The 11,583-nt window shown below is 39.9% G+C and overlaps 1 protein-coding gene across 1 annotated transcript in view; it reads left to right on the top strand.

Moving 5' to 3' along the window:
* Nucleotides 1-11,583, top strand: part of si:dkey-11f4.7 (piezo-type mechanosensitive ion channel component 2) — a 29,363-nt gene that overhangs the window by 10,054 nt on the left and 7,726 nt on the right. The window contains exons 14-42 of the mRNA XM_058644068.1: nt 105-213; nt 415-536; nt 706-765; nt 1,516-1,664; nt 1,756-1,920; nt 2,045-2,086; nt 2,176-2,208; nt 2,384-2,496; nt 2,595-2,770; nt 2,848-3,024; nt 3,131-3,295; nt 3,454-3,654; nt 3,744-3,948; nt 4,327-4,428; nt 4,537-4,702; nt 5,909-6,152; nt 6,290-6,386; nt 6,914-7,073; nt 7,370-7,459; nt 7,608-7,690; nt 7,781-7,846; nt 7,935-8,047; nt 8,142-8,262; nt 8,585-8,662; nt 8,759-8,925; nt 9,094-9,299; nt 9,892-10,038; nt 10,562-10,885; nt 11,026-11,284. Coding sequence (XP_058500051.1) covers nt 105-213; nt 415-536; nt 706-765; nt 1,516-1,664; nt 1,756-1,920; nt 2,045-2,086; nt 2,176-2,208; nt 2,384-2,496; nt 2,595-2,770; nt 2,848-3,024; nt 3,131-3,295; nt 3,454-3,654; nt 3,744-3,948; nt 4,327-4,428; nt 4,537-4,702; nt 5,909-6,152; nt 6,290-6,386; nt 6,914-7,073; nt 7,370-7,459; nt 7,608-7,690; nt 7,781-7,846; nt 7,935-8,047; nt 8,142-8,262; nt 8,585-8,662; nt 8,759-8,925; nt 9,094-9,299; nt 9,892-10,038; nt 10,562-10,885; nt 11,026-11,284 — 4,140 coding nt within the window. The remainder of the gene's footprint in view (nt 1-104; nt 214-414; nt 537-705; nt 766-1,515; nt 1,665-1,755; nt 1,921-2,044; nt 2,087-2,175; nt 2,209-2,383; nt 2,497-2,594; nt 2,771-2,847; nt 3,025-3,130; nt 3,296-3,453; nt 3,655-3,743; nt 3,949-4,326; nt 4,429-4,536; nt 4,703-5,908; nt 6,153-6,289; nt 6,387-6,913; nt 7,074-7,369; nt 7,460-7,607; nt 7,691-7,780; nt 7,847-7,934; nt 8,048-8,141; nt 8,263-8,584; nt 8,663-8,758; nt 8,926-9,093; nt 9,300-9,891; nt 10,039-10,561; nt 10,886-11,025; nt 11,285-11,583) is intronic.

Below are 11,583 nucleotides of genomic sequence, written 5' to 3'. Positions count from 1 at the left end.
TTAGGAGAAAATGTATTTAGTCTTGTCACAGACATTTAAATGTTTACTACTGCAGATCACTGCACTGCATGTTTTGTACTTATGATAAACTGTGTGTGCTGCAGGTTTTCTACAGCTTCAGCTTCTGGTTGATGTTTCGACAGCAGCTGAAGGAGAGACAGGAGGAGCAGAGTTTAAAGGACGAGTCTCTAGATGAAGTCAAAGTCATGTCATGTAATTTATTTATTTTCTTTTAAAGATTATTGTTTCTGTTGAGAATAATATTTAGGCATGAGGTCACTCTATCCATGAATTACATCAGTTTGATGAAACATTAACTGGTCTCTTCCTCTGTTCCCTGTTGTGTTTATCATCTATTCTTCTTCTTTCAATTCTTTTCTTGCTCTCCTCCTACCTCTCCTTCCTTCTTATTAGTGGAGGAAAATCAGCCATCACCTCTCATAGCGATGCTGATCTCAGGAGTGAAAGGGACACTGGTGAAATATTGGATACTCTTCTGCTGCGCCATGTTCTTTGTAGTCAGCTTCTCTGGAAAGGTATCTGTTGACAGACATAAAAACAAGGCATTGGAGACACCACATAACACCACTGACCTTTAATCTCTGAAAACTGAAAATATACTCTTACTTTCAGTAATCTGTCACCCTCAACAATAATATTTGATACATTCATTTATCTAATCCTTGCCATGTTTTACTCGTTCAGGTGGTCGTCTACAAGATCCTCTACATCGTCCTCTTCCTTTTCTGTGTTGTCCTCTATCAGGTAAGTTATTTTACAATGTGGATACGAACATTATTAGTAGTAGAGTGATGTAGGGCTAACATTAGGGCTGATGAAGGATGGCAATTTGATATTACAATTGCTGGTGTCAATAGGTGGAGAAGAAAAACAGTTGAGATGGTGTTGGTTGCATAGAACGACTACTATAGTGTCAGATTCACCTTATGTGTTGGCTCCTTAATGATCATCTGTGAATCATTTGGCTGTGATTTGCACATACAAAGGTTCAGAGTAGGTTCCAGCTCTCGTAAAACTCTTTGTGATAAGACTCATGCAACCACACTCTGTGGCTCATCAATAATATTTCAGAGTTAAATCTATTGATTGTGACTCATAAACACTTAAACAGCCATTTTCCTTTTAACCATTTTCCTGATTTTTCTTCACCGTCTTGAGTTTCTGCTGACTTTGAAGAAACACGGCAGGCACTTACAGGAAGGTCTAATGGTTGTGGAGGTGGTGTAAGACAGGGGTGCATCACTTGTCTGTCCAGACAACATCTGCAATGCTCTGCTCTTTTACATCCTGGAGAGGAAAAACAGCAAAACTGTTACTAATGACATTGATGATGTAGATCTTTTGGGTCAAACTGTGTTTTCCCTCATTGCAGGGAGTCAAAACAAGATAATTGAGATATCTAGATATAGTGGTATATGTAGATTTTGTAAGGTCAATTTTCTAATGTTCTGATTTGTAGATTAAGAGGAAAAGTACTACGTCCTTTCCCCACAGATCCGTTATGACGTTTGGCGCAGAGTCCTGAAGACGTTCTGGGCAGTGGTGGTCGGTTACTCCATGGTGGTGCTCATAGCCGTTTATATGTACCAATTCAGAAGTGTGTCTGGGCTGTTCAGACAGATCATGGGCATGTCAGAGGAGGGGTGAGTTTCTGTTTGTCCACAGAATTGTTACTTTCAGGAATTGTTTTGGTCGTGATGCAAATTGCGTTGTATTTCCTATTTGATTCTCTAGTCTTCGCGACCTGGGCTTAGAACGGTATGACACAGTGGAGCTGTTTGCGCGTATTCTGCTTCCTGCTGCGTTTCTGCTGGCTTGTATCCTCCAGTTGCATTACTTCAACTCAGACTTCCTGACCCTCACTGACCTCGACAATGTACCTGTCAGGCAATCTTCCAGGTGAGACAAAAAGGACATGTGCAGGAAGGAGAAGAACAATTAGAAAAGTGCTTTCTGTAGACAAACCATTACCACCGACTGGTTAATATCTCTGTTTGTCTCATTTGTCCTTCTCTCCACTCAGAGAGGAAGAAGTCAGGGAATCAGTCAGTGCCATATCTGACATGTAAGTGCACATTTACACACAAATGCCCATCACAGCAACAGTGTGCTTGGTTGTAATATTCACATTTCTGTCTTTATTTTCATTTCCAGCATTAAAGAAAACATTGAAAAGATTCAGAAAAGGTAAGTTTCTTGCATTTCCCTTGATTATTGTTGTTATAACCATGAATAGAAGCGTAATATAATGACTTTGTGAACTACACACCTGAAAGTAACAAGTCTGAAAGAGACCTAAAAACATTTCTTTGTTTAAGGTGATACTGATAATCAAGTTAAAACATTGACTGTCATTCTGCAGACTTGTAAAGGAGCAGATGGGAAGTGTAAAAAGTCAAGAGACTCTGGACAGCATTGGACTGCAATCCTCTTTTGACAAAGGATCTGAGGAGCAAGACGAGACAATAAGAGAAGGTAAATTATGTCCTTGACTAAACATGTCTCTTGGGTTTTGTTGGCTGTGCTGTTTTCTCTCCCATGTCATGGATATTCATTTTGTTTCTCCATACCAGCAACTCTCCCTGGCAGTTCTGAAGATAAGTGGATTGTGATTGTGGACCGTGCAAGCATGTTGATCATTCAGGCTCTGTCAGGACTTCAGAGGCTACAGGAGCTGAGCTGGAGACTGCTAGAACTCCACAGCCTCAAAATTGTTTCCTCCGGCATCATTTGGGTCTCAGTGCAGGAGGTGGGATGTTTGATGTGTGCATGTAAAGTATGAGTGTATAAGTTTTGGGGAAACATTTAAAAATCCCATTTTCACAGGTTTCTCTTATGAACATGGTCTTCCTGGTTCTGTGGGTGTTTGCGCTCCCGTTGCCACGGTTACGACCTTTGGCAACCAGCATTTCTGCTGTGTGGGCCTGTGTCATGGTGGTGTGCAAGATGTTTTACCAGCTCAAAGTCATCAAACCCCTTGATTACTCCTCCAACTGCACCGCTGTAAGTGTGCAGAACTGTGTGTTTGACTAAGAATACACTTCATCGCATATTAAGAGACACAAACAGTTGCCATTCTACTCAAACATGTTCGTGTTTTGCATCTCAGGGCCTGGTTCCTTCCAACAGCTCGAGCGTAGATGATGTAGTGGAGCTGAGGAGCAACATGCTGGAGCTGCTCGGGAGGTCTATTCTCTACATTGAACCCGTTGATCCTGTTTACTGGTGTGGGGCGCTGCGCAAGTGTGAGGGCAGGATCCTCCCCTGTCTCAGGGTACTGTGACACTCTTAGACCTTTTAAATCACAAGCTGTGTTATTAACTGTTTTATGATCAAATTATTTATTATTTTAACCACAACCGTAATTGAAGGACGGATGAACCATTACATCCTAGATTTGTTTTACTCTAGAAAGTTTGTCCTGTGTTGTAGAACCACCTGATGGTGCTGGGGCTGCTGGCATTTGAGGCGACAGTCCATCGCCATCAGCTCTACTTCCGTCTCCACAACGACCTGAAGGCCCCACCCTTCAGCATAATCTTCCACGGAATCACGAGGCAGCATCTGGATCATGGGGTCCTGCCCTGCATCAAGTACTTAATCAACTTCTGCTTCTACAAATTTGGACTGGAGGTACTTTTTTATGTCCTGCATTGGGTGTCTGTTTCTGAGCTGTGTAAGATTTCTGGCATTGACTTCTTTCATGCTCTAATTCTTTTTAGATCAGTTTAATCGTGGCAGTCAATGTGATTGGTCAGAGGATGGATTTCTATGCCCTGCTCCATTCATGCGCCTTATTGGCTGTGATCTCAAGGCGACGCAGGAAGGCTATTGGGGAGGTGTGGCCTAAATACTGCTACTTTACTGCGGGGCTTATGGTGCTGCAGTACCTGCTGTGCATCGGCATTCCCCCGGCCTTCTGTGTTGGTATGAAAGTTATAATAATCTGTGTTATTTTTGTATAAATGCACAATTATTTCTTTCTACAAAAAGACAGTATTGAAATGCCCATAAAAATCAACATAGATTTGATTAAACCTGATTTTTAAACAAAAGTGTGACCATTTTACTCCAAATATAGAAATTAGATGGAGTAAGGTACTAAAGCATTATTTGAATGGTTTGATTTCAATTTTTGAGGGAAATTATAACTTTGCTGTCAGATAATAATAAAATAAAAGAAAGTGCAGCATGATGTTAGCAAAAACGTTTATTTTGTCTGTTTAATTCAAAATGAGTCTGACTTTGAACAGTTTTGTTGATTTTTGATTAATAATCAAATCTGCTCTGTTTTATTTGCTTCAGATTACCCCTGGAGGACTGCAGGTCAACCTTTGACCTCTAATGTCATCAAGTGGTTTTACATGCCTGACTTTGCCATGAGACCTAATCCTTTATTCATATTGTGTGAGACAATTTTCCTTTCCCTCCTTCCTTTAGCTTTTCTTCTATCTATTCCTCTGTTCTTCATTTTGTCCTCTGTAATTCTGTCCTTCTCTCTCCTGTTCTCTGCAGATGACCATCTCCTGTTGCTGTGCTCATCACTGCAGTGGCAGGTTTTTGAGGAGGAAAACCGCGCGGCAGTACGGCTGCTGGCTGGAGACAATGTTGAGATCAGCCGCAGTCTGGATCCTTGTTCATTCAACCAGTTCATACCTGTCAATAACTTCATTCACTGCAGGTCAGAGATTCAGCTCTATTATCCCATATTTGCCCCATCTCATGTAATTTAATAGATTTTTTTAGTTGTCTCCCAATGACAATGCACACGGTTCACCCTCAAAATGTTAATTTATAGACGTTGAATAAAAGCAGAGCACTTAGTTAATCTCTTCAAATAGCTTAAACTGCAGGTGGAGAACTGGGAGTCTATCATTCTGGTTTGTGGTCGTTTTAGTAGCATTAACGGTTGACGTTAGATCGTTAATTTATGTCTGCTGTCATACTCATGAAAGCTGTTCTGGTAAGCTAAAATTGCTGAATAAGCACTCAAGGACATCTCCCACTTCCATGATAGATCAGTGCCTTTTCTCACGCACTCTTTTTTGTTGCTTGAACACTTTGATCTGTCCACAAACAATTGTTTTGCAGTTTATTGATATTGTATTAACTAAGCCTTAGAGTTGACTAAAAAAATAAAATAAACACAGCATGCCTGTCTTGCCAACAAGAACAACAAAACAACACATTTCATATGTGGTTAGTGGAGTTGAGTAATTTGTGACACGTGAGACGATAAGATACAAAGCTACTAATCGAGATGGACTTTTACAGAAAATCTGGCATCCTGTTTGAACCTGATTGAAAAATATTAAACCTATTAATTGTATTTTTAGCTAATCCATTTACACAATTTTCTCAATGCTACAATTAATAAACTGACGTTTAAAAGTAAACAAAAGTCAGAAAATCTGAATCGTACTGTATCATTGTACAGAGATACATGATTTAAATTTAGTTTGCCTGTTCTCTCTAAAACCACAACATGGTGATTTTGCATTACTCACACGTATCACATCATGCTGTTATTTGCAGTGTGTGTTAATCAACGAGCTTTTGAATGATCAGGTGGTGTATTATCTTAGTCTGGATAGATTAAAAATTTGAATTTAGCAGTAAATCCATTGTCTGCCGACTCAGCTTCACATCTATTATTCTGAGACTGTTTGTTTTTGTTCTGTAATAAGGTAAAACATACAATTACTTGCTTTACAGATATATTTTAATTAAAAAGAATTGAATACATGAATAATGTATAATTGAATAATGGGTAAGTAAGAAAAAGTGAAATTTAACATCAACAACTACCATGTACATAAAGCATAAAAACATCATGGACATTGATATGTCAAGATTATGTTATTTAACCCCTGTGTCTGGTCTTCAGGTGCTACCTTGACATGGTGAAGGTGTTTGTGTTCAGCTATTCCTTCTGGCTGGTGCTCTGCCTCATATTCATCACTGGCACCACTCGGATCAACATCTTCTGTCTGGGATATCTGGTGGCCTGTTTCTACTTCATGTTGTTTGGAGGCAGCGTGCTGATGCAGCCCGTCAGATACATCCTGCGTCTGTGGGACTGGCTCATTGGCTACACCTGCTTTGTGATCGCTATGAAGAACCTGCTGTCTGTGAGTTACCACATCATCGAGAAGGACTGCATTTGTGTACAAACGCATTGAAGACACGCAGCAGTTCATTGTTTAAGCTTCCTTTCAGAGGGTTCTGTGCTGTTGATCATAATATTCACTGTATTCTTTGTGATCAGCTCGGTTCCTGTGCCTACCTGGACAGCCTGTTGAAGAGCGGCTGCTGGTTAATTCAGGCCTTCAGCATGGTCTGCACCATCAAAGACTACGATGTCCGTATGTAAACAATCACTGATAACGTCATAGTATTTATATATGTTTGTATACATTGCTTTCACATGAATAATTTTCACATGCTCATACTGTATCACTTACATACTTTTTGTCTTTATTTATCTAGATTATTGTGTATAGTTTAATACCAGAAAGAAAAAAAACAAACACCTACATTATTTTCTGCAAAGGTTAGATGATAACTGAAAGAAGGAAATCAATTTTTTTAGAGTTCTATACAAAATAAAATATCTAAATTATGACTTCCCCTAACTCAGTACTTCTCAAATTTGTTTTGGGGGGACTACATAAAGTTTACTATTTATAAAATGATCTTATTGTGTTTTGATCTTGATGATTGAAATGTGCCCTTTAATAGTGTGATGGTATTTTTCAACAGTACTGTAAAACGGTGTGTGTTAGCAGCTTATCACATGTGTAACTTTTGATATGAGTAACTGTGTGTCAAGTAATCATTTGTTTACGTTACTGCACATTGCAAACTACATTTCCCATGACCTGTGTGTCAGCTGATCCTGACGATGAGTGTGAGCTGCCAGAGGGCGAGGCCGGCATCATCTGGGATGCAATCTGTTTCACAGTTCTCCTGGCACAGAGGAGGGTCTTTCTCAGCTACTACTTCCTCTACGTGGTGTCTGAGCTCAAGTCTTCTAAGATATTGGCCTCCAGGTTTGCACTCTGCCTCAGCTGTCTCTTTAGAAATAATGGTGTAACAATAGGCTGAGGGTGGACAAGTGGGAAAGAAAACCAAAAGGACATAGTCGAGTCGTTTAATTATTATCATAAACCTCAATTAATTATTTTTATTATTATTTAATTATTATCTGGTGTTTTATAAAGTTAGATAGTTTGTAATAATTTAATTTTTTCATTTTAATTAGTAAGTTACATCTGCAGACTTCACCTGGCAATTTCAACATACTGTATGATTTGACTGTTCCCCTCTCTATCCTCTTTATTTTAAGGGGCGCTGAGCTGTTTGAGGCCAAGGTGAAGAAGCTTGTAGCTGCCAGACTGGAGTTGGAGAAGAAATCGGTGGAGGCGCTGAAGAAACAGTAAGACACATACAGTAAAACAAGGGTAAAATGATTTGTTGGCTCCGGTTCACTGTGACCAACGATATAATTTCTTGAAGGGTCACACGTCTCTCTTGAAAACATGACACAGAAAGTAACAACTTACCTTTACACTCTCTTCCTCTAGGATGGAGAAGATCAAATCTAAACAGAGGCCTGCTTCAGCAGACCAACCAGGACCTCCAGCTGATCAGGGGCAGCTGACACTGGGTAACACAAGTGAATCTATATTCTGTTTAAACTGTTAATATCCCATCTAAGCATGCACAGCTATCAAATTATGTGAACTGTGTTTTTCAGGTGATGATGAGAAGGCAAAGAGAGATGCAGGAAAGTGGTGGAAGCCTTGGGTCTCTCAGCCTGGAGGTAAGCAGCAACATCAAGCAACAAAACACTCGTAATCTCACAATGATGCCAAAGGAGCACAGCATAGTGACTGCGTTGTTCATCACAGTGGAAAACAACTGTGGCTACCACCTCTTTGAAAGTGACACTGAGGACGAAGAGGAAGAAGTCGCAGAGAAGAAAGAGGAGGAAGAACCACCGAAGAAGAAATCTGCTTTCCAGGTAAGAAAAAGTTTCCATGAAAAGTGAACCACAACTCTCTGTATTGTATCATCTTCAGTCATGATGACAACTTTCTGTGTCTGTCTTTTTCCAGCTGGCCTATGATGCCTGGGTCACCAGCTCTAAGTCTGCTCTGAGGAACCTGAATAAGGATAAGAAGAGAATGAAGAAAGAAGAGAAGAAAAAAATAAAGAGAGAGTTGCAAAGAGAGCAGGGTAAGATCATTATCTGTCACTGTCACTATCGTGCCTTTGAATGATCTACTTTGATCCACAGCTTCTTTCTTACAGTTTTGATATAACCATACTATAACCATGTTGTTACTGTTCAGAAATGTGAAGTGTTACGCTGTAAACAGATACTGACCAAAGTTTGTTCCAGGTGTCACTGAGCAAACTCTTAACATCTCCACCTCCTGTAATACGTCAAAAAATAATTTTTTAAACACCTCAGTAACTGAGGTCAAGCCACATGTGTGGCTGTGATGAGCGAACACATCAGCTGTAGACATGTTGTAACAGTCAATCAATTTTCCAGGCATTGAAAGAGCAGACTCTAGTGAGGATGAACTGGAGGAAAGCACTGTGGTGGATGAGGAGGGAGAGGGAGAAAAAGGTACAACACACATGACACACACTGAAGTCTACTATCAATGTCGAAAAAATCCCAGACTTTTGGATCCAAATGTACATACCTGTTTTCTCTTGACAGAAAACATCCTACAGCGCATCATTAACACCGTGAAGTTCAGCTGGGTGTTTATTCAGGCTCTACTGGACGATATGACGGAGGGTCTGAACTCCTTCTGTAAAGACAACAGGGACATTTCCAAAGTGCTGTGCTTTGAGCGAGCGCTGCTCAACCAGCAGCAAAAAAAGGTGGGGTGAAAAAAACCCAAAACATTTTATTTAAAATAGTTTGTTTCCGCAATATTGATTTGCATTACAAAACACAAAATGGTTAATTTTGAAATAGATTCAGACTTTAGAATTCGAATTTTTTTTACATTAGTTGAAAAAGCATTATCTCTATGTCTTTCTCTTCAGGGCAAAGAGGTGAGCCAGGAGAGTGTAAGGCAGTTTTATGAAAACTGGATGTCTCGCCAGAACACACAGACGTCTCAGGATTTCTTAGATGACCCTTCACCTTCTCCCCTTTCACCTTCACCACCCGTTGTTACCTCCTCTTGTCATGACTATGCCATGCTGAAGAACCAGGCCTCTAAAACTTCCTGGGGCAGCAGCATTTCTAGGTATGTTATTGGACGCTGAGTTTGTCACATAATTACCTTTTTCCACATTGTCATTCTCTTCCCTGCATTTACTTTGTGTCTTTATCTAGATACACTACAAAAAAAAGGTGCTAGTGGAGCTTAAAGCTGTAATTCAAGTAGTAGTATAGTAAACTTTAAAATATAAGCAAATGTTTGCTTATATTTTAACCTTTGTCAAATGATTTCACACAATGCTGATGCAATGCCTAAAACAAACCTGGAAATATATGGACTAACAATTTTAGCTTCTCACAAACATGATCATTGGATATTGAAAATGATGAAATCTCCACCAACAGCGCTCTCCTCAACAACTGCCTGACTATGTGCCTGCAAGTGCAACTTTGTCTGCTTCACACAGCTCCAACATTCCTGGAAGCAGTCTGGACAAATAATGCAAAGCATAGGTTCCACACTGGAGCTTTAAGTGTGGCATTTCTGAATTTTTCCGAAAAACTGCCCAACAATCAAACAAATACAAGCATACACACAATAAATTTGAACCATATCTATTTGTTACACCATGGGGTGATCTGCTCTCTCTCTCTCTCTCTCTCCTGCTCACTTTCAGCTGTATGACAGAAGAAACGATGCTTGGTTCTCGGCAGCCAACTCAGGAGGAGCTGGACGAGCCTCCTGCTGTGGCGCCGCCCACTGAGAAGTTCAGAAGAAGGCTCCTGAAAACGGCCAACATCGACATTGATGAACTTTCAGCAAGGTGAAAGCGAGAACTCTTTAAGGTTCACATAGAGATTTGCTAAAGGTTTGTGGAGATACAGTAATAAATCAATAAGCATAAACTTAATTAGCTGTAGATATTTAAATGACATGCCACTTATAGACTAAAAACATGAAATATTAATTGGCTTCGTTGGATACTTAATATCATTAAAAAATATAGAGTGAATACATTTCAGAGTCTAACTGTCCACACTAATATTGTTGTTTCAATCATTTGCTGCATTATAATCACCATTGAAAGACTATTGTTATCACAGGAAATGTTACTTCAGGTGACTTCTTTACTGGGTTTGTTGTAGACCAGTCCATCATGCACATGTGAAGCGATTTGTTATTGGTTTGTCTACCAATCTCCACAACTACAGCTCTGCTTTTGTTTTTTGTTTTTTAAAATGTCTTTTTCTTGAGTGTTTTTGCACAACACAACACTTTCCCTCTTCACGTGTGCAAATGTCCTTTATTCTTGTTGGTAAAACATCCCTGTTTCATTGTCTCCAAAGCTGTGAAGATGACTTCCCTCAAAAGGAAGACTACGAACACGACAAGCGTGATGAGGACGATACAGATGATGAGCGAAAGCCTGAGCAAGAACAGGAGGGGACAGAGAAAGAAAGGGAGGAGGAACGACAGGGGGAGGAGCATGAGGTTGATAGAGAGCTGGAACAACAGCAGATTGAAGAAGATGAATGCAATGAATACCCAGAATGCGCCTCACTAGGTTTTAGGGAGAGTGATGGAGAAAAAAGTCTAGACCTCATAGAATCTCCCAGGCCTCTGAGTCAGGAAACAAGAAACCTCACTGCCAGTGAGCTGCTGCTCAACAAGTTAGTTCAACACAAGAAATGTAGTACTGTAGAAATCTTTTGCTAAAGAAAGACAACCTTTTAATCATCATCTCCTTTTTTTACTTTCCCTCTCTGTCTTTTCTATGTCTTTTCTCTGTTTCCCTCCATTCTTCCTGCAGCATGTTTGAAAATGATGAGATCTCAGACTCTGATAAGTTTTTCGTGACACTGCCGAGGCCGTTGAAGCTGCTGTTTGCTCTTTACAACACCATGGTGTCCAAATCAGAGATGCTGTGCTATTTCGTCATCATCCTTAATCACATTGTTTCTGCCTCATTCCTCACTCTCATCCTGCCGATTCTCATTTTTCTCTGGGCCATGCTGTCTGTGCCTCGGCCCTCCAAACGCTTCTGGATGACTGCAATAATCTACACAGAGGTAGTCAAACATTAAAAAGAATCATTCATTTTAGAGAAAACAGACACCAGGGATACTGCTAGTCTTAAAATCAAAATGATTACTTGTTGGGGGAATAATACAAATTTAAATAAAATAAGGATCAACTTTTGTCTACAACTATTCTTTAATCATTACTGATACCAGCTGTCAGTCACTCTGGTGTCCGCTAATGCCACTTACTGTGGTACTTAATCGTCTATTAACCTCTAAATGGGAACACAATTTACACAAGTGAACACATGTTCGATTGAAGAACACCTGAAACTAATGACTCAGAA

This window comes from Solea solea, chromosome 11 (assembly GCF_958295425.1).
Source record: "Solea solea chromosome 11, fSolSol10.1, whole genome shotgun sequence".
Taxonomy (NCBI): domain Eukaryota; kingdom Metazoa; phylum Chordata; class Actinopteri; order Pleuronectiformes; family Soleidae; genus Solea; species Solea solea.
Note: the sequence above shows the minus strand (reverse complement) of the source record. Positions and strands in the feature narration are given on the sequence as shown.